This window comes from Malus sylvestris, chromosome 1 (assembly GCF_916048215.2).
Source record: "Malus sylvestris chromosome 1, drMalSylv7.2, whole genome shotgun sequence".
NCBI lineage: Eukaryota > Viridiplantae > Streptophyta > Magnoliopsida > Rosales > Rosaceae > Malus > Malus sylvestris.
The window spans coordinates 22765731-22793637 of record NC_062260.1 but is presented as its reverse complement, the minus strand read 5'-3'; the positions used below and the strand labels follow the sequence as shown (position 1 = coordinate 22793637).

The following is a 27907-nucleotide window of genomic DNA, read 5'->3' as shown; positions in this document are numbered from 1 at the left end:
CTGCAACTTTCATGCCTTGGATGAAGACTCTTCTATGATTAATTGAGGAGAGGGAGAGGGAGAGGGAACACGGCAAGAGAGAGGGAGATGAAGAATAGGTTTGAGGAATTTTGTGTGTATGTTATTGCTCAAATCTAGTGTCTTTATTTATAACAATAAGCAGGAGAGAAACTTCTCTCCAGATTATACAAGGTTTAATAGGAAATATCTTCTAAATCCCGAAGAATTCCTAATTTATCTCTATTTATGATTTGTACAATCACACGTATTAGAATGTATATCACAATAAGACCGTTTTTATTGAAACTTTCTAAAAAACCTAGTTAATACATTGCTAAAATTCTATGTTTATGTATACATATAATACAACCCAACAATTTTAATTTCAATTTTATTGAATAAATGATACTGAGTTTTTTAAACAAATGATTTATAACGATAAGATGTGTTTAACCAATCCTTTCAAAAATTTGTACGAAGAGCCACCTTCTTTGAGGCGATGATTTGCCTTTTGCATCAAATTTAAGGCTCTCTCTTTGATCACTTCCCCTTCTTTCTCAACCATCAGTCTTCTAATTGTTCTTTCAACCTCACCTCTGTCAATTCCATGCTCCAACTGCAGCCCCCCTTCCAAACATCACTCACATTTCTTGCATTTACCATTTGGTCAATAAACATGGTATGCAAATCATAGGTACACCCTCACAAATGCTTTCCAATGTAGAATTTGATGGATTACAGGATCAATCTCTAATGTCATTAGATTATTGATTACTATGCGGTAGAACCAAGGGAGAAATAGCACACCAAAGGGAAGAAGAGAAAATGCATTTCAAGTTGGATTGATTTGTCTGATGAATGAATCCTCCTTTAATAGACTTCATCGTACCATTTCCAGAGAGTTGTGAAGCTTTTCTAAATGATCTTATCATTTCATGATAAGACAATTCACTTATAGAAGGGTATAACCCTTATTAAGTCATACCTCTTATCATACCCTTTGATTAAGTGCATGTCAATACACCATTCTTATGGTGCACCTTCATACATCAAGTACATATATAGTAAAGCTAACATCATCATGATCATATTCCAACATTTTCCACTTGATCTTGATGATGTAAGATTTCGTTGGCTACGCAGATTGGATCATTACCGAATATCAAATCCCAATTGCCCTGGGCTTTCCAACTATAGTTTACAAACATTTGTAAACTTTTGTTAGTCCGTGGTTTGACTTATACGTACTCACAGTTTGACCACTTTTACTGACCACACTTTTATCAGTGACTCCATTTTACTAGCGTTCAAGTAAAATGATAGCATTACTCTTGACTAAGAAAATACCATCCGTACCAAGTATTAATGGCAAATTCAATCAAGTCCAACTTGACCTACATTGAAATTTCGACCAAATACTTTCTTCTACTAAGCCAATTCAGAGGCTTTCCTCAATACACGTTAGACAAATGGTGCCACGCCAACGATAGGAGGTAGGCAAAGGACAGGGTGGTGACTGACTGACTGACTGTGACTATTAAACATTAAACCTTTAAGAGTGAAGACAAATTGGTGCGTTGATTTTGAATTTGGCTTATGTGCTTCAATTGGGTTTTGGTGATTTCGGATCAGTAGTTGTAACCTGTGGTTGAAAAACTAGGATTTTTCTATTTGATTGTATATTCTGTTGATGATTTTTGTTAGAGTGGTTGAGTGCAGTGGCGAAGCTAGGATTTGCCGAGAGGAGGGGCGAAATTTAAAAGAGTGCAATGTTCAATTGAATCGGTTGCTTTCATTGGAGAGTGCAAAGTTTTGAGTCAATATTCATAGCAGAAAATAATCTCTCCACCAAAGCGTTTGTAAGCAAAAATATCAAAGTCAATGTAAGAATCTTAAATTGGCTAGGATTAGATCCTAAAAAATGTTAAGCGCTAGTCAAATAGCGGATTAGAACCTAGCAGCTAGGTGCCTAGGTGAGATCTAGGCAGAAGCCCAGATGGATTTAAATTAGGGAGTCTTATAACGAAACACTCTTGGTACTGTTGATACTCTAAAATGTCACTCTTAGTACTATTCTCTTACAACACATTTTTGTTCTTTTGGTTAAAACTAAAAAAATTTCAAACCATTTCCATTGATTTTCATATTACTTGAAACATGAAACAAGTCCTCAAATTCACATCAGAAATTCATTGAAAATAGTGATGGCTAGAAAAAAAAAATACAAATTTGAGTATGAAATAACCTCTTCCATATTGTATTAACAACATTAAGGTAATTTTAGTATTGAAAGTCTTATTTTATGTGGTATTTTGTGGGTATAGTTTATCTAAAATATTTCATTGAAGCACTTATGTTTTTAAAGTATAATTAGGGACCAATCAGAAGATCAAACCAAAAGAACAAGAGACCAAGCCAAACCATTTAACCAAAAACAAAGGAACCAAGTCAAACGGAAAAAAGATAAAAGGAAAAAAACAAAAAAAAAAGGAAAGGAAAAACAGAGAAAAACAACAAAAGAAGGATAGAAGAAAAAGTACCAAAACGGAAAGTTTCATTTAAAAGGAGTGGTGAAACGACGTCGTCCGGTTCAAGATATTTTTAGAACAACTTTTCTTTTCCGTTCTTCTTCCTCGCGCATGACTTGCCCTCCTGTACAATAGGCAGCCCACCGTGGAGATGGCTGGCGTGGTAGCAAAGGGCCAAACGGTGGCCCGGTGTGTGCTGACTGCTGGGATTTTTCTACTGGGAATTTGAATGCAGCTCTACTGCGCGCAGAGCAGAACCAGACAGCACCGGAGGAGACGAAAAGCAGCGGCGCTGCAGCAGCAGGAGGGGAGGGGCTGGCCAGTGCTCCAGTCTTGTTTTTCCGGCGAGGGGAGTGGCGTCCGCCACTCCTCGCCCTCATGTGGCTTCGCCACTGGTTGAGTGAAGTGCGGGTTTAGAGCTGAAAGGTTGATGGAGTTGGACCGGGTGTGGATAATGGTTATGGAGACGCCTTTATAGTGTAGAATATTGACCAGCTCTAGAACAGGGCGTAGGATTTTTAATCGTAACCGTTCAAGTAAGAGGGAAGGGAAGGGGAGAGAGAGATTAGGAGGGGATAGAATCCGAACAGGGGTTTATATCATTAATGTTATCGATATTTTGAGTAGCTACATGTCATTTTACTTAAAAACAATGATAGGAGTACATTATTTTATCAAAAATACTACATTTTTATATTATAGTATAATTCTTCTAATAGAGATGAAAATCATTTGTATTGGTGGATCCTACTGTTATTAGAAATGTAGTACAAATGTGGTATGAAAAATAGAGTAAGATTTTCTCATCTCCTTCTTCACCTTCTATTTAAACGATCACGATTAAGTCATGTCAACATATTATGTGGACTTTTTTTTACAGAGAGAGACAAAAAGGAAAGAGAGAGGGGGGGGGGGGGGAATGAAGGGGAGGAATGTGGAAGGGAGAAAATTGTACTCCACAAAAAATATAATAAGTGTAGCATTATTCTTATTTTATTGGATCCCAAATTTAAACGTACATTATTTAGAAAAACTTGCACTAAAGAATGATAATGTGGACTGATTATTTACACGTTACACACATATACCTGGCTAGCGTTATACGAGGCCAATCCTTTTTCAAGTATTTGCGGGGACATTGAGAAATAGTCCATAAAAAGTTACTTAGCATTGATCACAGTCTAATAATATTTATTTTTATTAGTAAAAGATGTCTTAAGTTCGACTTTCATGAATAACTCAATGCCCTGACTTAAGTTCTTCCCAATACTAAATGAAAATTTTGAGTTAATGTTACTTACATAGAGAATTTGTTGGAGAATAGAGCATCACATTAAAAAAATACCAAAATAATATATAATACAGTTTAACTATAGGAGGTTGACTACTAATATTATCGTAACATTTTGTAATAAAACTTCACAACTAATAATATGTGGTTAATTGGAGATAGGATCATCGCCAGATTCTCTTTGTGAGAATTTCGGAGATCTTTTAATTATGTCTATTTATCGTACATCGTGCGGTCAGTTTTTATCATGTACTATTTGTATTTAATTTTAAATAATATAATTTAAAATAATTTCAAACTATAAGATATACGATAAAAAAAAAGAGTTAAAGAATCCTCGAGATCCTTCCAAAAAAATCTGATGAGGATCCCATCTCGTTAAATTGATAAGGGGCTCGGCAGTGTGGGGCTCGACAAAACAGAAAGTATATTCATCATTCACGACAATACCATTAATGTGAAGTGGTGTGTCATGATCGGCCGCGATATTTGTTCAACAATGTCAATAAATTGTATACAGGGGGCAGGTGTGGAGGACAGGAGGCCAATTATACATGTATATGAAAGGTCTCAACGTATTGTGCCCTAAATCAATTAAATTGGTAGGGTCATACAAGTTCACTGTGCCATAGGAGAGTTCAACACAAATGTAGTTCGTTGAAGATTTATGACTTAATGTGCTACTGTCGTAATAATAGGGAATATGTGGTTGCTTGGCCTGAATATGCGGTTGATTGATGGCCAAAGTTGCTTATTTATACCAGCTACTCGGGATATGTCATCATTGGAGTTTTAGATCATATTATTTACACATTTATAATTAAAGGGATAAGATCAAGTTATAAATATTTTGATAAATATTTTAACACTTCTTTGTAGTCTTTAAATCTTATAACACCCAATGATCTTGATTAAGAGTGATTTGAAGATTTTTAAACATTAATTAACTTGGATGATGACTGTATTATCACTAAAAAGGAAAATGCTAATTTAAATTAAAAAGAAATATCAAATAATAATAAAATTGAATGAAAAAAAAACATGAAAACTCAATCTCCCTCTTTGTCGATGAGGTTTGCAACATGATTAATTGAGAAGAGGGAGAGGGAACACGACAAGAGAGAAAGAGATATGGAGAATAAGCTTGAAAAATTATGTGTTATTGCTTAGACCTAGTGTCTTTATATATAATAATAAACAGGAGAGAAACTTTGCTTTGCTCTTCGGGTTATACAAAGTTTAATATTAAAGATCTTCTAGCTTCCAAAGGATTCATAATTTATCTCTATTTAAGATTTGCATAACCACACGTATTAAAATGTATATCACAATAAGACCCTTTTTATTAAAACTTTCTTAAAAAACGTAGTTAATACATTGCTAAAATTCTATATTTATGTATACACATAATTCAACACAACAATTTTAATTTTAATTTTAATTTTATTGAATAAATTACACTGAGTTTCTTAAAGAAACGATTTATAACAATAAGATGTGCTTAACCAAAATGGCAAATAGGCATATTTTAGGGGTCCAAGCTCTTCTCTCTCTGTGAAAGCACTTCTCTCCGCTTGTGAGAGTTTCTTTATTTCTCCAAACGTTGCAACCGCCGATCCTAGCTGCGGCCTGGGGTGGCAGTCCTGTATCTTCTTGTTTCCTTTTTTTAGTTTGGTTTTTCTTGCTTTGCATCTCGGATTTCCCTTGACCTCCACTCCCTCTTGCCTTAGATTTCTTAGCCCTAATTTTGTTTCAAACTCCCTGTTTCTCCTTTCCTCCACTTCCTGCTGCCCACCCACCACCATGAATCTCATGAATCCAATCCTGACCCTTCTCCCTGCTCCTAGTCCTCCTTTGATTCAACATCAAACCATGTTTGCAATTGATCTTCTTAGGCCATCTCCAACCGATGGCTGGCCAGAGGGCTCGTTTTAGCCCTCTGGCACTCTAAGATCCTCCAAGATATTAATATTTTAATGAACAGTACAAGACCATATTTGCCTCCATCTCCAATCGAGGGCCAGAGGGCCAGATGGCTCGTTTTAGCCCTGTCACAAAAAAGTGTCTCCAACCGAGGGTCAGAGGGCCATAAGGCCAAACATAATTTATTATTTAAAAACTACAACTTAAAATAAAATGAAACAAATTTTTTGAAATAGAAGTTATAGGAAAAAATAGAATTTAAAAAAAAATATGAAACAAATTTTGTAAAATAAAAGTTATAGGAAAAAATAGAAGTTATATGAAAAAATTTGTAAATAAAAAATAATAATCAAACTGTAAAAAAAAAAATAAAAAAATAAAAAAATAAAAATCAAATGCAACGGCTAGGCAGCTAGCCGTTGCATTTGAATTATTTCTTAAGAAATCATGTCGGTTATAACCGACAGGAATACATTTATATTATTTAGTATAAATGTATTACTGTCGGTATTCTTGTCGGCTATAACCAACAGTAATAACAAAACATTAATAAAAAAATGGCCAGCCCTCCAGCCCTTTCCGATTCCGTGGGGCCCTCTCAGATTCCAGAGCCCTCTGGCCTAGCCCTCGGTTGAAGATGGTTTTCGGGGCTATTTTCGGCCCTCTGGACCCTTTCGGTTTGAGGTGGCCTTAGCGACTTGTGTTTTATTTGGAAGGTGCGTAGAGCTTCAGCTCGGGTGTTCGCACCACCTTCTTCCATGTCTTCGCCTTTATTGGCTATGTAGCTTGTCGGTAGCCTCTTCCCATTGGCTTCCTTTATGTGGATGCAATCACTGTGGTGCGATGTTCAAGTCGTGAAGGATGATGAAGCATTCATGTCCTGCACTTTTAGGGCTGTCTCTTGGTTTATTCTTTCTCAACCATCAATCTTCTAGTTGTTCTTTCAACCTCACCTATCTTAGGGCGTGGTTACATATAGGGAATGGATATGGCGGAATGGGAGTCATTCCCCATTCCTGATCATTCCTCCGTTTACTAACACTTGGGAATGAAAAAAATGTGTGGGACCCACTTAATATAGGGAATCAGACTCCCCAAACTCCCAGAATTCAATTCTCGACATTGAGGTGGTAATTGAATTCCCCGAAATGAAGCCTATCAAGAATCCACCTTATGTACCAATATTACCCCCATAGTTTTTTTTTCTAATTTCGAAACACTCCTTGCAGTTTTACTTTCCAACTCCTCTACAAGCCCAGACCACCCACTCAATCTTTTGTCTTTCCCAAATCTACCACCATTAATGGACACAATAACAACCGTACCCACCACGCCTATCACAACCCCTCCTAAAACCACCACAAATATAACAGCCACCATATGTAGAATTATCGCACCCATCCTTGACTTTAACAATCAAAATTTCAAATTTAGAGAAAATGAAAAGAAAAAAAAAAAAAGAACCCATCAGCCAAACATCATACCCACTACAATCGATAGTAGGCGACCCACTCATGAAGCATATATAAGATCTCTGAACTTCAACCCACTCACCAGCTTTCACAGATGCGTTGGATTGAACGACATTGCAAACCATGGCGGGAGTAACCGAGAAAGCGGAGAGGGAGGGCATAGAGGAGAGAGATAAAGGGTTTAAGAAATTGGGGCTAGGGACGGTGGCTATAGGGGTAAGTGGGGTGGAGGGCATGGAAAAGCGAGGATGGGGGAAGGCTGTTGCGACTGGGAAAATAAAGCTTTCAGGATGAAAAGGGCGGTGTGGGGAAGACATACACGAGGCTTTTAGGTGGTGGGGGCAAATGGAAATAACCATCTTCTAACAAAAAGAAACATCTTTAATTATTTTTTATATAGATAAATTTTGGTATATAAAATTAGTTTTTTTTTTTTTGCGCAATAAATTAGTTTGATTAATTAGTATAAAAATAATTTATTTAAATAAGGGCAATTTAGTAATCAAGCTAGTTTCAATTCCGATTCCAGTGAATTAGTAAACAACTTATATATAACCAACATCATGCCTCTCCGATTCCAGACAGTTTTAGTAAACGACTTCAACAGGAATCTGATTCTACTTCCACCTCATTCCAATTCCTCCTCAATCCAATTCCTCCTCAATTCAATTCCTCTCAATCTAACTATAGATTAGTAAACGTGCCCTTAATTCCATGCTCCGTCTGCAACCCTACATTCCAAACATCACTCACATTTCTTGCATTCACCACTTGGTTAGTAAACATGGCGTGCAAATCATAGCGACTCCCTCATAAATGCTTTTCAATATAGAATTTTATGGATTAGGATCAATCTCTAATGTCGTTAGACTATTGATTACTATGCAGTAGTGCCAAGGGAGAAATAGCACACCAAAGGGAAGAAGATAAAATGTATTTCGCTTTGGATTGATTTGTCTGAGGAATGAATCATCTTTTTATAGATTTCATCGCACCCTTTTTCAGATAGTTATGAGACATCTCTGAATAGTCTTATCCTTTCATGATAAGACACTTGGTATAATCATTATTAAGTCATACCTCTTAACATACTTTTTGGTTAAGTGTATATCAATACACCATTCTTATGATGCACCTCCATACATCAAATATATGCATAGTAAAGCCAACATCATCATGATCATATTGGGGTGTGATATCCACACACCCAATTTTATTTCTCACACACATTTTTAATTTTCGACCATCAAATCGAATGAATTAAAGAAGATCAACGGACATAAATTATCAAAATGTGTGTGAGAAGTAAAATGGGGTGTGTGGATAGCACACCCCATCATATTTTAATATCTCCCACTTGATCTTGATGATGTAAGATCTCGTTGGCTACAAAAATTGGATCATAACCGAGTATCAAATCCTAATTACTCTTTACTTTCCAACTGTAGTTTACAAAAAATTTTAAACTGTCGTTAGTCTGTGGTTCGGCTTATACGTGTTCACGCTTTGACCATTTTTACTGACCATGCTCTTATCAGCGACTGCAGTTTACTATCATCTAAGTAAAATGGTAGCATTATTCTTTACTAGGAAAATACCATAAATACCTAGTATTAATGGCGACTTCAGCCAAGTCTCACTTGGCCTTCGTTAGAATTTTGAAAAATGATGCCAAAGGTATACCTCTTCAGACCGTGCTAAACTGCTAACCAACTCTACGACATGAACTAAAAGGTTTTCACAGTTTTCTTGACACTCCAAACATTCTAACAGTGAGATGTCATTTCGTATTTTGATCCTACTATTTATCTGTGAAAGTGATCAAGAAGTGGCTGGTTGAAGAAGTTTTGATTACCTAAATAGGTAATATGGTTAACATAACCGTGAGTTTACTGTCTTAATACAAGGTCTACTCTTAAGTTTCCACAATTTAATTTCTTCGGCTCAAGTAGTCACTGTTAATCAGTCCACCAGTTGCGCCGCTAATTGACGCATATACGATATTTTGATATTGTTCGCTACCCTGAAACTGTAAATCGGCGTCCTGGCATAAGGGTATCACTCCCGGATACTAGCCTATGTCCAGTATCAGAAGTTATACCAACCACCGGAATATTAGTTGACAGTTTCTGGATATTGGACAGGAACGTCAATTAATAGCGCCATCATATGCTGATCACAAGCTAAAGCCCACTTAGATAATTGGTTTTGGACGATTGGTAAAGAATTGGCCCGGTGAGGTGGTTTCATTAATTCTAAAGAAAATACTTACTACTTCAGGGATTTTTACTAACTGTAGGTATAACAACTCATATATCGGTGCCTATGCTTGTCGAAATGACAAGTAAGTCACCAAAAGAGAACTCGGGAACTAGTGTTAGCTGGAATGTCCTAAGGTCGAAAAAGAATTTTCTAATAATCTACTTTAGGACAGACTTAGAGGAAGTCGATCTTCCCCCTGAAGATCCAAAATAATCACTAGTGCGTTTGGAAAGATTAGTGCTACCATGGACCAAAAGTAATTGTCCCCCTGATGGTCTTACGTCAAGTGCTACCCTTTTAGCACCCCACTGTCACTCAAGACAATTATGGAAATTTCGACGAAAATTAAAACTTCATAGGGATTCTAATAGGTGGTATTCTAACGGATACTGCCAAGGAATCAAAACTATTTATGATTTCCAATCTCGAAAGGTTTAGTACATATGGCTAGAGAATAATGATGAAATTGATTGGTAAAGTCTCTGATGATACACAGTTATCGATACATTAGCCCTGCTTGAAGGCCATCAACTTGCCTTAAATTTACATCTTTTCTTGGGAGGGAATTTCTTCACTTATAATTTAGAGGCATTCGCCAAAATGATTTTCTAAAAGGTCGACAAGTCGACTAAGTCACTCAAGACTTAGAAAAAGCTAATACATTTTTTTGTATTCGACGAGGTGGCAAGATTCGACATTTAGGTTCAAGAACTAAGAATGTTTACATCACGCGTGTGATGAACGCAATACTGCCTAACTTATGCTCTGATACCAAACTGACATACCCCGACCCAGAATGTCCACTAAGACTTCGAATCGAGCTATGCTTGCTGACACCTAGAAGGTGATGAAGCCATAAAGTATGGTGATATGGAAAATGTGATTAAATTTAAACCTAAAAGTGCCTAAAGACAAGAGTGAGCTATGAGCGGGAATGAACCCATTTCACACACGACGTCGGAGCATAAGTAAAGTATAGTAGCGTAGGTAAGGATTATGTGCTCAGAGGTAGCAACTTATACTGAGATTCGCCAAAAACCCTCGTCGATACTAACTTTCAGCAGCTAAAACCTGGAGTCCGCAATACAACTCCCTAGCACGAACGATTGGCGCTAGCTTGGAGTCTAAATAATGGTCGTATGTGGCCAGAAAATGGCCTGAAAGACGGTTGTCCACGGGAAAACTGGTAACTCATTGAAATTTCTGGGCAACCTTGAATGATGGCTAACTCGTCGTGGTTTGGTTGGAAAATGGTCTAGAAGGTCACGGGTTCACCGGAAACTGTTTAGAGTTCAAGATATGGCTGAAAATTATCTAAAATTGAAGGGAAACCCGCAGCTCCAAAAAGTGAGTTCTAACTTGCCTTCGGCCACAAAAATTCTCGAAACCAACTACGGATTCACAATTCCAGGGATTCTAGGGACATGATTATGATGTTTTTAGGGTCTAATTCGCTGGAAAAATGATTGGTGCTGGTTTGGTTTCCACGGGAAGAAAGGGAGCCGAGAGAGAGTGAGAGAATGAGAGCTATGAGAGAGAAAAGAGAGTCACGGGAGAGAAAGAAGAGAAGGAGAGTTCCAGAAGATTAGGGACCAATTTGTGGGTCCCACGCGACACACTACTCTAGATACAACATGTGTTTCAAATGGCAAATTACCAAAATGCCATCGACATTTAAAAGTTCGTATAATCTTCGTTATAACTCCAAATCAAGTTTCGTTTGCGCTCATACGCTCGTGTTGACGAGTACTACCCGAATACGCCAAGAAAATGAACCTTACATGACACGACAAGGTGGTCAACATAAGTCAACGTATTTGCCTCGAAGGGCATTTTCGTAATCCCGCGTATTAAAATTATAAAAATCATAATTTTTAGGGACGGGTCATTACATTGACCCCTTCATGAAAGTTGTAAAGTTTTTCATTACGAGTATTTACATTTTTCACACTTCTACAATAATTATTATTAATTTTATTAATTTTGCACTCAAATAAAAAACATTGTTCATGAGATTTGGAGGGTTTTAAAAATCTAAACAACCATGTAACCATCGTCTAAGCGTTGATGATGCAATTATGAACGTTTATTATGCTTTCACATCTTTCAGACTTTATACATTAATGATTATGAATTTTGTTTATTTTGAACTCCCTTAAAAATACTATTCATGAGAGTTTGTATGGTTTTAAAAATTCAAACGATCATATACCCATCCTCAAACGTAGAGGATGCGACTACGAGCGTTTGCATATTTTTCGCACATGTAAATTAATTATTATAATTTTTTTTAATGTGTTTGGTATTTTTAAATTACTTGATATTTTTATTTTTAATGTGTTTTATGATTTTTAATCTCAATATTTGCCTATAATATACCCGTTATTAACGAGTTATTATCGTGTGACCCGATAATGACTCAATTAGTTATCATATTGACCCGAAACCCGTTATTTTTATGTCGTTTACGTGTCGTATTAAAGGGTCTTGTAAGAAATTGCCAGGTCTAAGTTCAGGGACATTTTCGTGGTTGTCGTCAGGGTCGGCCCTGGCCCTAACGATGATCGTCTAAGGCCTCAAAAAATCAGGGGCACAAAAAATTTATTAGGGTAGTATATCCATACATGTTTTCATAACCGTATAAATTTAAAAAATGTTTGGTTAAGTCATCAAAAAGTATATTTAGAGGCGTTGGTTTTATTGTGTACTAATAACAACGAGGTCTTGGGTTTGAGCACGCCTTTTTCTTTCCCTTTTTTACTATTTTTTGTTTAATTGTTAAATTGTTTTTACCTTTGATTTTTTACTAATTTTTTTATTGTTAATTTCTTTTTATCTTCGATTATAATTACTAGCTCCATTGGGTTGCACATTTTTTACATTCATTCTAATTCAATTTTAACATTCAACAAATTAATGTATGTATGTATTCACAAATTTAATTTGGCTTAAAAAAATTAGACCACTTTCAATCAGCTGAAAATTTTGAAACTTTCTCTTACACCAAATCTATAAGAAATTTAGTCAGAAAATTGCATTGTCAAAGGCACTTAGACACTTTAGGCATCAAGTATTGCTCGATTGAGGTTAGGATTTATCCTGATAGATTACTCCTAAGTGATTCAGAACCTGAAATACCACAATTAACAGAGGCAGGGGAAGAAGACGAAGATGCAATGGAAAAATAAGAAGTAGAAAAATAAGAGAACAATGCAGATGCTCGTCTATTAGATAGCTTGTTTATGTTTCGTTGTACTTTGTTTTGCCTGCTTGAGTTGCTGGTTTGCTTTTCCTTTTTGTGTGAAGGAAGAGAAAGAAAAAGTTACTCATCGATATTGCAGTCACATAAAATGATTTTTGGAAATAATTTTTGTTTACTTATTCTCTTATTCCTTATACTTTAATATTAAGGATGAAGAATGTAATTTTATTTATACCTTAATTTTAGAAGCGCATGACGATGGTATAAGAAAATTGTCACTCACACAAACTAACAGATAGACTAGTACTTTTTTACAACATGACAATCTTCTTTTCTTTATGACCAATTGACCAAGTATTATGATGTAACTTTGTTTTTGTGTATGACTACAAAGAAAAATACCTTCAAATATTTTATAATCCTTTAAATACCTAGTCGAAAAGGAGGGAAAAATCACATAAAAAATGCAAATTTTTTTTTCACAGTTGTTGTTTTGTGGGCCCCTTTTTTATTTTTGCCCAAGGCCTCCGGAATGTTTGGATAGGCCCTGGTCGTGGTCATCACCGATAAGAACACCGTCCGATCCAAAGGCTACGGCTTTTTTGGTAATCCGAAATTAATCAGGGACATGGCTTTTTGAAATTTATGAGGGACGTGGTTGTTTTGGTTTCTGGGTTGTTATTGGAACCAGTCACACTAAACCCAGCAACAGCAACCCTAGCATGTCATCTCATTTCAAGTCTACAAGTAATCATGGATACACATAAGTCAACCGCCAGTTTTCCAGCTCCTTGATTTAAGGCATGTAACTTGTTGATTACTTCTTAGTCTTGGATTTAATGTAAATCACCTTAAATTAAGGAAAAGCTTGTGTCCTAGGTATAACCGGTCTCTAGGGTTTCATGTAAAGATGGTTGCTTGTAACCATCAGTTTCTCTCGCCTATATATATACTGCATTGTGCATTCAGAATCACTCATGAAATAGAAAACACTTTGAAACCAAATTTCTACATGGTATCAGAGTAGTGTCATCCTTAACCTGTCTCTGCCCCTTTAATTTCTGCTGCTATTCTTGTGAGCTTCTGTAATGGCTGAGGAAAGCTCAATTAATATTGAGGGAGAAAGCTCGCAGGTAGCTCATTCGAGTTTCTTAGACTCTGAAGTTAATACCAATCAACGCCTATGCTCAGTGTTGCTGAATGAGCTCAACTACCTTCCTTGGTCTAGGGCAGTTTCACTTGCTCTAGGAGGCATGGGAAAATTAGGGTTCATCAATGGAAGTATTGAAGCTCCAGACTCCTTTTCTCAGGCCTATGAAGCATGGCTGTGCAAGGATCAGTTTGTTATGTCCTTGTTGCTCAACACCATGGAGAAACATGTTGCTGAGATATATAGTTATTCTGAATCTTCACAGGATTTGTGGAAATCTATGAAGGATATGTATGGAAACCAGAACAACTATGCTCAAGTATTCCAGTTGAAAATAGATATTGCTTGCCTCTAGCAAGAAAAGAAGTATTTTGTCCAACACTTTGGCAATTTGAAGACTATGTGGAATGAGCTTGATGTGTACCTCCCTGACACCACAAATCCTACTATTCTTCTTAAAAGAGTTGAGGAGGATAAGATCTACCAACTGCTCGCAAGCCTCAGCTCAGATTATGAGGATCTCAGGAGTCACATATTAATGAGTGTGGGGCTACCATCATTCAAGACTATTTGTGCCATGGTGCAACGTGAAGCAGCAAGAATGAGGGCGATGAATCTAGAGCCTAATCTCAAGCTATCTAAGGCTTGAGGGTATGTTGCAAACCACAAAAACCATGATGCCAAAATGTATAGAGGAAAGAATCCACATCTAAAGTGTAAGTATTGCAATGCTTCTGGTCACACAGAAGCGAGATGTTGAGAGCTGCACCCCGACTCAAGCCTAAATTTAAAGACAACAGGATGATGGTCCCAAGATCTTCATCAGTGGCTCCTCTTAAGGCTTAGCATCTGGCCAACCATGCTACCAGCTCACCCATTCATGGCTTAACAGATTTCATAACCAATCCTATTACTCTTATTAACGAGTTTGCAACTTACTTGCACACCATGAATCATGGAGAACTGCACAAACGTCAAAGGGTGACGGGAACAAACAAACTACACTTCTTGGACAGTTTGCAGGATTTCTTGCTGATCATGATCATGTTTCATGAGATGCAGTCCCAGGTATCTCCAAAGCATTCTCAACTGCACTACAAACTAGTTTTAATTGTGATTGTTGGATAATTGACTCGGGTGCCTCTGATCACATGACAAATAAAGCCTTAAACTTGCATAATTTTCAAGTCTTGTCAAAACCATCTCATGTGTCAGTTGCAAATGGAAAAAAATGTCTTAGTCATGGGAAAAGGAAAACTAGGTTTAGTCTCAAACACCATAGAGTCTATTGCCTTATACGTACCCTCTTTTCCATTTCAGTTGATGTCCGTAGGACAACTCACTAACACTCTAAATTGCCTAGTCATATTCTCACCCAAAAATGTAATCTTTCAGGATCCTCTCACCAAGAGAATGATTGGTGAAGGATTCTATCAAAATGGTCTCTACTATTTTTGCAAGAAGCCCATTTTGTCAAAAGGCTTTCAAGTTTAACCAAGCTCTTCCAAGGATCAACAACTTTGGCACCAAAGGCTAGCCCATCCATTCAAAGTTGTTTTGGCAAAACTATTCCCCAAGTTTTGTCACCCATTGATGAAGTGTGATACTTGTTATTTCTCAAAGTTTGCTAGGTTACCTTTTAGAACCTCAACGTCTAAGTCTAGCATACCTTTTGAACTCTAGCATACCTTTTGAACTTGTTCACACCGATGTATAGGGTCCTACTATTGAATCAATGGAAGGTTACAAATATTTTGTCATATTTGTGGATGATTGTACTCGTGTCACTTTTCTTTATCTCATGAAAGCTAAAAGTAAAGTTTCAACTATCTTTCAAGACTTTCATTCACTTGTGTCAAACCAATTCCACTCAACTATTAAAACACTAAGATCAGATAATAGCACTGAGTTTTTATCCAACACAATGATTAAATACTTGAGCTCAAAAGGAATTGTACATCAAACTAGTTGTGTGGGAACCCCACAGCAAAATGGGATTGCTAAACGGAAAAACCGAAACCTACTTGAAAAAAACTCGTGCATTGATGTTACATATGAATGTTCCAAAGAAGTTTTAGTCCTATGCAGTCTTGACAACTACATACCTCATCAACCGACTCCTAAGCCATATTCTAGGGTTTAAATCTCTTTGTGAAACTCTAGAAAAAAGGTCTATCAACCTATCTCACTTGAAAGTGTTTGGTTCCTCATGCTTTGTCCATGTGCAGCCTTAACATCGTGACAAATTGGAGGCTAGGGTTGCAAAATGTGTGTTTGTAGGGTACTCATCTACACAAAAGGGGTACAAATGCTTCAATCCCCTCACCAACAAGTGTATTATCTCCATATATGTCCTTTTTGATGAAGACACTCCCTTCTTCCAACCACAAAGGCATGTTCCTGGTGATGGGGAGTCTTTGCATGACTTGTTCCCGTTACCTATGTACACATAACAAGATGAGGATGTTCCAGCAAGACATGACACTCAACTCAATGAGGAATTGCACCAAGTCACAAACCCCTTAAATCCACATGTCTTCTCACAAGAAGACGTTGAGCATGGCTCTGAAGATCAAGTTGACAATGTACAATTATCACGACCAACTCAAGGTGCACGAAGAAATCCTGCTCAAACAAGAAAGCCTTCAGCAAGGCTGTTGGACTATGTCATTTATGCCTCAAGGTACCTTATCTATGATGTATTACATTACTCAAAGTATTCGACTTCTCACCATGCATTTCTCACTAAAGTCTCTAAGACTGTTGAACCAAGAACATTCCAAGAAGCTACTTCCTTGCCACATTGGAAACTAGTTATGGCTGAAGAGCAAAATGCTTTGGAAGAAAACAATACCTGGAGCATTGTCAAGTTGCCTCTAGGAAAGAAGGCTGTTGAAAGAATGTGGGTTTACAAAACCAAGCTCAAGGTAGATGGTTCAATAGAAAGACATAAAGCCAGACTTGTGGCTCGTGGCTTCACTCAGACATTCGGGGTTGATTACAAGGCAACCTTTGCCCCAGTGGCAAAAATGAATACTGTTAGGATATTATTCCCGATAGTAGTTAACTGTGGGTGGTCTTTGTACCAAATGGATGTAAAAAATGCCTTTTTCCATGGAGAACTTCAAGAAGAAGTCTACATGTAACCCCCACCAGGTTATACTTAAGTGGAAAAATGAATGGTTTGTAAGCTACATAAGGCTATCTATGGACTTAAGCAATCTCCGAGAGCATGATATGCAAAGCTAAGTTCTATCTTAGAAAAGACAGGGTTCATAAGAAGCAATGCTGATTCCTCGTTATTTATTCGAAGTGGTTCAAGTGGCAAACTTGTGGTTCAAATCTATGTTGATGATCTAATCATCATCGGTGACAATGAGAGTGAAATCAAAGCCTTGAAACACTCCTTACACCACACCTTTGCCATCAAAGATCTTGGGAGATTAAAATACTTTCTTGGCATTGAAATGGCCACGTCTCACAAGGGGTTGTTTCTCAGTCAAAGAAGGTATGTTGTTGATTTACTTACTGATGCTAAGCTCATAGATTGCAAGCCTGCCACCACACCTGTTGACAGCAAAATGAAGATTGATTCTACTAGGGAACCTCTCCCCAACATAAGCTACTACCAAAGATTGGTTGGTAAACTTATCTACCTCACTATCACACGTCCAGACATCACTTATGATGTTAGCTTAGTTAGTCAGTTTATGCATGCTCCCACTATGCAACATTTTCACCTTGTTAAACGTATTCTTCGTTATCTCAAAGGTTCATTGGATAGAGGCATTTTTATGTCAAACAATCAGTCCACAGAAATCAGTGCTTACACCGATGCAGACTGGGTAGATAGTACAATTGACATAAAATCTACCACTGCATATTGCACTTTTGTTGGGGCAAACCTTGTGACATGGAAGAGTAAGAAGCAAACTGTTATAGCACGATCTAGTGTTGAAGCGGAGTATCGAGCAATGAGAGCCACTGCATGCAAACTGATTTAGCTTAAAGGCTTGGTTTCAGATTTAGGGTTCTCACATCAAGCCCCCATGTCTCTCATGTGTGATAACGAAGTTGCCATGCACATTGCAACTAATCCTGTTTTCATGAAAGAACCAAGCACATTGAGGTGGACTGCCATTTCATCCGAGCTCAAGTTCAAACACAAGTTATCCAAACTCAATTCACTAGAAGCCATGATCAATTGGCTGACTTCTTCACTAAGCCTTTACCCTCTTCTCAGTTACACAGACTTTTGAGCAAGCTTGGCTCGACTACACTTCATGATCCAGCTTGAGGGGAAGTGTTGGAACCAGTCACACTAAACCCTAGCAACAGCAACCCTAGCATGTCATCTCATTTCAAGTCTACAAGTAATCATGGATACACACAAGTCAACTGCCAGTTTTCCAGCTCCTTGATTTAAGGCACTTAACTTGTTGATTACTTCTTAGTCTTGGATTTGATGTAAATCACCTTAAATTAAGGAAAAGCTTGTGTCCTAGGTTTAACCGGTCGCTAGGGTTTCATGTAAAGATGGTTGCTTGTAACCATCTGTTTCTCTCTTCTAGATATATACTGCATTGTACATTCAGAATCACTCATGAAATAGAAAACACTTTGAAACCAAATTTCTACAGTTGCTAACTGGAAATCCTGGAAATTTTGAATCTGCAAGAAAGGAAAGGAGTGCAGAGGAAAGGAAAGGAAAATAGTGGAGTGCAAAGGAAAGGAACGGGAGCGACAAATGGGAGAGAGAGTCAGACAACAAAAATTGGGAGTTTTTGTAATTAAAAAAAAAAATAGTCCTAGCTAGTCAAGTACTGCACCTAACATTTCACAATTCTAATACTATTTAGTTTATGCCAAGCTCCTCCAACTTAGTTCTTGAAGTTAGTCCAGTCAGATAGTCCGGTGCAACAAACGCACCCTAAAAGCTAAGGCAAATTGGTGATTTTTCTATTTGATTGTATATTCTATTGATGATTTTTGTTGGAGTGGTAGGTGAAGTGCCGGTTTAGAGCTGAAAGGTTGGAAGAGTTAGAGCAGGTGTGGATAATGGTTATGGAGAAGCCTTTGGAGTGTAGAATATTTGGCCAGCTCTAGAACAGGGGTTTATATGGCCTTGAATGGCGCGCAGTAGGAAACGTATCACTCTCATGCCTTTGCTTTGCTCCATTTGAATTTCTAAGAACGATTGTTTTGCTTAGATTGTGAGCTTATGAATTTCGTATATTTTATTACAACATTTCCTTCCTCAATGTTGGAAAATTTATTCAAAATGAATTAAATTAATTTTAAGGAAAACTAATGAAAAGGGCTTGAAAACTTTGAGTTTTAATGATAAGGACAAAATAAAGGGTAAAGTGAATAGTACCAGGATTGACTTTTTAGTGTAAAAATGTGGTTTTTCGTTAAAGTGAACAGTACCAGGTGCTTTTCGTTAAAGTTTCCTTATTATTTTATGATTCATGAAAATTATATTTGTTTGGGTCAAAATTAAACACTGATCTCACTTTGTGGCCCAATAAGCTCACTAAACTTGGAGGTTTAATGGGCATTTACTTTGTAAGTTTTGTGGACGGTAACCAACACAATGTTTAAAATTAAGGAAAACTAATAAAAAAATGTTTAAAAACTTTGAGTTTTAAAGATAATGATGAAATAAAGGATAAAATGAATAGTATCATGATTGACTTTTTAGTGTAAAAATGTAATTTTTCGTTAAAATAAATAGTACCGGGAGCTTTTCGTTAAAGTTCCTTTAAAATTATGATTATGACGTGACAACTATGGGCAGCAAACTTATGAGAATAATCAGGTAGGTTGTTGCAAAAGGTGTTTCAGAAGGAAAAACACTTTTCAGGGGCTAATTTCAAAGAGATTAAGTGTGAACTCACCCCTGGCCGAGCTTTGTCACATCCATCCACCGCCAACTCCTTTTGTCATTACCTCTTTTATGTGGTTGCTTAAATATACACAAGGAATATATTTACCAATTAGGTTTTGGGCTTTTTTTTTTATTTATTGAGCCTTTCATTTTGTATATGGGCACCCTCGTACTCCCTAGTCCAATAAGTAAAATGTTTCAACTAGCCCAAAATGTACAACCACAACCAGCACGATAATGCTCCCCGTTGATCTTCCGGCATGTGTCATATTCCACAATGGTCTCTTCTTCTCCCTGAAAATCCCCTCGTCTAACCAGAGATTTGATAAACTATAAGTCTCCAATCCATATCCTTAAAGTTGTTTGCTATGACTCCTTCACTCAAGTTACCTCTGCTGTGCTATCTTGTATTATCTCCTATCTTTGGGATTTATAGTATTGTTATTTGTGTCAAACACTACTTGTAACTTATTGATGTAAATCATCTCTATAAATACAAACTTACTATCTCTCTCAGATTTAACTGAGTTGAGCATCAATAACTCTTTTAGCCCTTTACAATCTTATGCTTGATTATTTCTCTTTCATGGTATTTCAGAGCTAAGAAAGTATCACGACAACAAAAGCAATTTTTTTTTACATGGCCTCCTCAACCTCCTCCTCCTCAAACTCATCTTCTTCTACCGTACCCATTGCCGCTCTTCCTAATGTCTCCAATTTTTTGACGATCAAACTTGATCGTACAAACTATCCCCTTTGGCATGCACAAATTCTACCCCTACTTCATAGCAGGAACCTAGTTCCATTTGTTGATGGCACTAGTCAGTGTCTTTCGGCGTTTCTCAAAGATACCTCAGGTAATCTCACCAATGATGTCAACACAGCCTTCGAAGTCTGGATGCAGCAGGATGCCATGGTTCTCTCATGGTCAACAGTTTCGTTCACCCCACGGTTTTGGCCTCTCTTATTGAGAAAACTAGTTCTCACTCCGCTTAGACTTCTCTTCACTAGCGTTATGCGTTGACGTCCACTGGTCGTCTTTTGCAACTCCGGAGTGACCTGATGAACACTCAACATGGTGATTCTTCCATTGCTGATTTTTTGGATCGTGTGAACTCTCTCACTGACAAATTTTCCCTCCCGGGGTCTCTTCTTTCAGACTCGGATTTAGTGGCCATCGTTCTCAATAACGTTTGTCCTGCGTATGAAAGCACATTGTCGACTACTTAAGCTCGAGAAGATGCCATCTCTTATGGCGCTTTGGAAGCCTTGCTTCTCGGCGCCGAACGTCGACAAAAAATGAGTTATGTCTTCCACGACGATGCTGCTCCTATTGCCCTCGTTGCTGGACTTGGATGGTGTGGTTTTCAGGCTGACGCTGGTCGTGGCCTTCAGCCTGCTGGACGTGGTTTTCAGGCTGTCGCTGGTCGTGGCATGCTTGGCCAGCCAGGAGCTCATGCTCCTAACGATGGCTTCCTTGGTACTGCTCCTCAACAAGGGAATGCTTTTAATTCAAATGGACGTGTTCAATGCCAAATCTGCCACAAACCTGGTCATTTTGCTATCAATTGCTACAATCGTATGAACATGGCATACGAATGACGTGTTTCCGCTCCCAAACTTCAAGCTTTTGCCGCTACTGCTCATGCACATGACCCTCCACCCATGGCTACTTCCCAGGTTCAAAATTGGCTTTTTGACTCTGGAGCTAATACCCATATTACAATTGACTTGACACAGGTAGCTAAAGCCTGAGAATACAATGGCAATAATCATGTGAATGGTGTAGTTGGAGGCACATGTTTGCTTATTTCTAAAATTGGTCACTCCAGTATTCGCACTCCCACAAAAACCTTTAATCTTTCCAATACTTTATATTGTCCCAATGCCTCAACCAATGTCATTTCTATAAATCGTTTTATCATGGACAACAACTATTCACTAACCTTATATCCCCATTCTTATCGTGTTCAAGATCTCACCACAGGGAGGATCCTTTTGCAAGGCCGGAGTAAGTATGGGTTCTATCATTTTTCCAGTATTTCATCCAAATAACAACATGGCGTTTTTGCATTTTTTTGGTGGTCGCGTGTTTGATACAGTGTGGCTTTCTAGACTGGGCCATCCATCTGGTTCTATTTTAAAGTTTTTAGTTGCTAAGAATAAATTGCCTATTCATGGCCCAGTGACTTCTACTCTGTCATTCTTGTCCTCTAGGCAAAAGTCACAAACTTCCATTTTCACTTTCTAGTTCAATTTCAAAATTTCCTTTAGAATTACTTCATTCCGATATATGGACTTTCCCGTCTTACTCGATTGATGGTTATAAATATTATTTGGTTTTTATTGATGATTATTCATGTTACTCTTGGATATATCCTCTAAAACTTAAATCCGACGTGTATAATATTTTTGTTTCTTTTTAGAAACTAGTTGAAAATATGTTTAGTAGGAAAATAAAATCGTTTCAAACTGATGGAGGTGGAGAATATATGAGTCACATTTTTAAAAATTATTTAACATCTAAAGGCATACATCATCGCTTTACATGCCCTCATCACCCTGAACAAAATGGACTTGCAGAACGTAAACATCGTCATTTGGTTGAAACTGGCCTTACTCTACTTGCTCATGCATCAATCCCAATCACGTTTTGGGTAGAGGCTTTTCACACTGCCAATTATTTGATTAATCGCTTACCCACCAAAGTTTTGCACAATGAATCGTCATTTCAAAAATTATTCTCTAGTCCTCCACAATATTACTTTTTAAAGGTTTTTGGCTGTGCATGTTTTCCATATCTTCGCCCATATAATCAAAATAAACTTCAGTTTCGTCTAAAAAATGTATTTTCCTAGGATATTCTTTAAATCAGCAAGGTTATCGTTGTTTTGATCCCTCCATGGGCAAAGTTTTCATGTCTCGTCATGTTATTTTCAATGAAAAATGTTTTCCCTACAAGGATATGCTTCTTACTCCAGCTCAGACTTCCATATCCACAGACGTGTTACATTTTGACACTATCGTGACACCTCCTAACTTTATCCCCTATTCTACTCCCCTGCACCATAATCTTGCCACCTATCCTATAACCCTACCCGACCTCCGACTCTACCTAGTCACCCGCAATCCTGCCACCTTATCCCATAGCCCTACCCCATCTCCACCTCTACCTACTCTCCCTATCTCGATCACCAATACCCCACCTGCTCAACCTACAGACACATCACCTCAATCCCTACCTACTCTTCCTATCGCGACCCTCCACATACCTAATACTAGAGACTCTCATCTTCCCTATACGACCCATCCTTTTTCTTCTCCTACGACTATTGGGACCTCAACTACCGCACCTGTGATGGCTATTCCTCCATCTCATCCCATGACTACATGGGCCAAATATGGCCTTCGAAAATCAAATCCTCGATATGCCTTACTTGCTGACATAAATACTTTAGTTGAGCCTACAAGATTTACACAGGCTAACAAATGTCCACAGTGGCGTCGGGCAATGGCTGAGGAGTTCACGGCATTACAACGAACTGGTACCTGGACACTTGTGCCATTTCAACCACATCTCAATGTTCTTCCAAATAAATGGGTCTACAAGATCAAATGCAACTCCGATAGGTCCATCGAACGGTTCAAAACCCGTCTTGTTGCTAACAACTTCCACCAACAGGAAGGCATCGACTATGCAGAAACGTTTAGTCCCGTGGTTATGCACGTCACCATCAGATTAATTCTCTCTGTTGCTATTCACTATAATTGGTCCATTCGCCAGTTGGATGTACATAATGCGTTCTTACATGGTTCCTTCTCTGAAAATGTTTATATGCGCCAACCCCAGGGCTTTGTTGATCCGCAATTTCCCACTCATGTTTGCAAGCTACAACGTTCTCTTTATGGTCTCAAACAAGCTCCACGAGCATGGTTTCAGTGTTTTTCCAATTATCTCGAGGAGCTCGGGTTTGTTGCCTCTTAAGCTGACTCTTCTTTATTCACCTACTTTGATAGCACCACAATTATATATTTGTTGATTTGTGTTGATGACATTTTGGTTATTGGCAATAGCAATTCATAGATTACAAAACTCATTGCTCAGCTTAGTTTAATGTTTTCCATGAAAAATCTTGGGCCCCTCCATTATTTTCTGGGTATGGAGGTCACTCGAACAGCTTCTGGTTTTCATTTAGCTCAGGCTAAATACATTAAGGACCTTCTCACACGCACAAACATGGCAGATTGTAAACCCATTTACACGCCATCTTCATCTAGCCGTCGCCTTTTTTTGCACGACGGGGAACCAGTCTCTGATGCCACGGAGTTTCGCAGTGTTGTAGGTGCTCTTCAATATTTACTCTTCACCTATCCTGACATTGCCTTCTCCGTCAACCAGGTCTGCCAGTTTATGTACTCTCCCACAACAGTACACTCGACTACTGTTAAATGCATTTTGCGTTATCTTAAGGGCACTCATGATCATGGCATGCTCTATCGTCCGAGTTCTCTCTCTATCACTGCATATGCCGACGCCGATTATGCCGGTGATCCTAATGATCGTCGGTCCATAAAAGGTTACTGTATTTTTCTCTGTTCTAATTTGATTTCCTGGTGCTCGAAGAAGCAACGTGGTGTTTCTTGCTCAAGCACTGAAGCCGAGTATAATCAACTAGCATATACTGCCGTTACTTTGTCCTGGTTTCGAAACTTATTTCATGATCTTCATCTTTATCTTACACCACCTCAATTATGGTGTGATAATATAAGTGCTCCTGCTGTGGCTTCCAATTCTGTTTTTCAAGCACGAATGCGACATGTAGAAGTTGATTATCATTATGTTTGTGAAAAGGTTACTCGAAAGGACATTGTTGTGGGCTATGTTGCTTCTCCAGATCAGGTGGCTGACTTTCTCACAAAGGGTTTGTCTTCAATCGGTTTTGTTTCCTTCTTTCCAAGCTTCCCGTTCTTGGTCGTCCGATCAGCTTGCGGGGGCGTGATAAACTATAAGTCTCCAATCCATATGACTCCTTCACTCAAGTTACCTCTGCTGAGAGTTATCTGATATGCTCTCTTGTATTATCTCCTATCTTTGGGATTTATAGTATTGTTATTTGTGTCAAACACTACTTGTAACTTATTGATGTAAATCATCTCTATAAATACAAACTTACTATCTCTCTCAGATTTAACTGAGTTAAGCATCAATAACTCTTTTAGCCCTTTACAATCTTATGCTTGATTATTTCTCTTTCAAGATTAACATGTCAAATAAATATTGGCTTCAGCCATTCACGATGATGAAACTCTTGTTCCCCTCAGGGCGTTTCCCTAAAAGATTAAGACACAAATCATCTATGGATGGTTAGCCAACCACTGACAACCCAATTATTCTAACAACATCTTCTAACTACAAATGTCTTTTTGTTTATGTCATATCTTTCTACAAGGCAACCTATCAAGATGTATGGACATAGACACGAGGATACCACATGACACGACACATAAATACCACACAATACGATACGAGGATACGAGGGGATACCACCATGTTCATGCATCATAGGGCATCAGAAACAGAGGAGTATCTGCTGATGGAGAGCTGGGGTAAAGCTATTGGAAAAGCATTTGATAGCAAGTAGAAGCATCCAAAGGAACAATATGCCAGTATTTTGGATCAGTTAAAAGTAGACAATGTAAATACGATGACTCTTATGTATGTATATTGATTGAATGCATTCGTTGTGACGAAGGACCCCTAATTTTTTTGGCTGTTATGTAGATTGATTGGATGCGGTATATGAGGCTCCAAGACAACTTGCTCCCATCTTATTAACCCATTATTGTTTTGTTTTGTTGGTTTTCTGAGGTATATCAAATGGTTGAATGGATTGAAGATTAAGTTGAAATGTGCGAATCGGGTAGCAAGAACAAAGCTTTGCAAATCGGGTAGCAGAATCATTATTACCCCCAACGTTAGGATACAAAAAAAATATATCAGTTTTTGTTTAAGAAGGAAAACTGATATTAGGACATGGTGTGCTGCACATGATCAAATGGCTAACTAATAATATTAGACTTAGTATAAAACCAACGTTATAATGCATCAGTTTTGATTTCCAACAAAAACTGAAATTAGGAATTATATTAAAGTAACCAATAAAGAGTGTTTTAGTTAAGATTTTATTCTATAAGACCCTTGTCATTAAAACTCTCTAAAATATGTAGTTAATATATTACTTAAAGCCCTTATTTTTTATTTTATTGAATAGCTAATACTGACTCTCTTAAACAAACGATTTATAACGATAAAATATGCTTAACCAAGCCATCCAAAGATAGGTACGAAGAGCCACCTTCTTTCAGGCAATGATTTGCCTTTTCCATCAAATTTAAGGCTCTCTCTTTGATCTCTACCCCTTCTTTCTCAACCATTAGTCTTCTAATTGTTCTTTCAACCTCACCTCTCTCAATCCCATGCTCCAATTGCAGCCCTACCTTCCAAACATCAGTCACAAATCTTGCATTCACCATTTGATCACTGAAACATGGCGTGCAAATCATAGGGACCCCTTCACAAATGCTCTCCAATGTAGAATTCCAACCACAGTGAGTCCAAAAGGCTCCAACTGAAGGGTGGGCCAACACTTCTTTTTGCGGAGCCCATTTCACGACATGGGCTCTTTCATACAACGCTTCTAGAAATCCGTTAGGCAACGCTTCATGCCAGTCCAACTCTTGAACTAATCCAGGTCGAATCACCCACAAAAAGGGTTGGCCACTATTGGCCAACCCCCAAGCAATCTCCAAAAATTGAGCGTGATCTATCTTGGCAATGCTCCCAAAGCTAACATAAGCAACAGATTTTTGCGCTTGAGTGTTTAGCCATGAAATGCAACTTTGGTCAGGTGATAGTAAGCTAGTTGAAGAAGAAGAGGTTGTTGGGCCGCACTTGTGAAATGGACCTAGTGAGAAAATTGGAATATTGGGGTAATATTCTTGGCGAATTGTGGCAAGTGCTTGTCCTTCAAGATCATCAAAAGTATTGAAGATGAGTCCATGAGAAGCCTTGGGTTCATTTGCCATGTTGGTTATCACTTGATAGAAATCTTCAGGGTCGCAATTGGGCATCGCTGCAGGTAGGTCTTTAACTTTGATAGGTGAAAGCTCCGTCACCAGCTCTTCTAGTCGAGAATCTAATTATTGTCAAAATGGAAAACCAAATTTAAGGTTCCTCATAAGTATTTATATTTTTCCTTTTAATTAATGCATATTATAAAATGCTAATTTATGAGGAGGCAGAGCAAGGAATAAAAATGCTAACCTAACTCAAATCCGCACAAATTGTCAAAATGCTAATTTGGGATTGCTACTAGAAGTGCTAAAGTGTTTTTTGTAACCAAAAACATTTTTGGATCAATGAAGTGATTTCAGAAGAAGAAGAAGAATCACTGTGAAGCTTTTTTCCATGTGCTCGAGTTTTTAATAAGAAAGTTTACATGTTTATAATAAAAGCACATATTGCATAATCTCTTACGAACAAAGAACAAAAGTGCTACATATAAAAAGAATTCCAAAAGAGTCATTAGTCTTGGTGTGGTGTTTTCAGTCTACGTGGGTCAGTAACAATGATGAGATGAAAAGACATTTGATAATAGGGTTTTGTTGGCTTGAGATTGTACCTGGTATTGGTAGGTAACCTTTTTCCTTGAGAAGTGGAAATGCAGCATAAACAGCGAAGGAAGCGGCACCCCCTGTTCTTAACACGATCCTCGGCAGCTTAAAGCTCTCCGCAACCGATCGAGTGAAGTCGAAGAGAGGATCCGAGATCAAGCATGCAACGGGGTCCTCCGAATTAACGTCGTCGGATAACAACCCGGACAAGCATTCTCTGAAAGGCTCAACACATTTAGCATTTAGAATAGAAAGACGAAGGGTGGGATCCTTGATGGAGGCCTCGTTTTCTGTCAAGTCAACAGGGATTGAATGGTAGGTGAAGTTTGGGTTTAGGGTTGAAGGATTGAGGGAGTTGAAGTTGGTGTAGATGATGGCTATGGAGAAGCCTTTGGAATGCAGAATGTTGGCTAGTTCCAGCATAGGGTTTATGTGCCCTTGGAAGGGCATCGGGAAGAGGATCACTCTCCTGCCTTTGCTTTGCTCCATTTTTAATCGACAATGTTTACGTTTGC

General features: G+C 38.0%; 1 protein-coding gene across 2 annotated transcripts; it reads right to left on the bottom strand.

Moving 5' to 3' along the window:
• Nucleotides 1-266: 266 nt before the first annotated feature.
• On the bottom strand, nt 267-27907 carry LOC126633410 (UDP-glycosyltransferase 76F1-like). 2 transcript variants are annotated; one of them, XM_050304009.1, is made up of 3 exons: nt 27401-27907; nt 26183-26914; nt 267-594 (listed from the first exon to the last, which is right to left on the bottom strand). In XM_050304009.1, the coding sequence occupies exons 1-3, from the start codon at nt 27879-27881 to the stop codon at nt 431-433; spliced, it is 1377 nt and encodes a 458-aa protein (XP_050159966.1). In that variant the 5' UTR covers nt 27882-27907; the 3' UTR covers nt 267-430. The 2 variants fall into 2 exon arrangements, with proteins under 2 accessions (XP_050159966.1, XP_050159958.1); XM_050304001.1 differs by lacking the exon at nt 267-594 and having other exon boundaries at nt 25815-26914.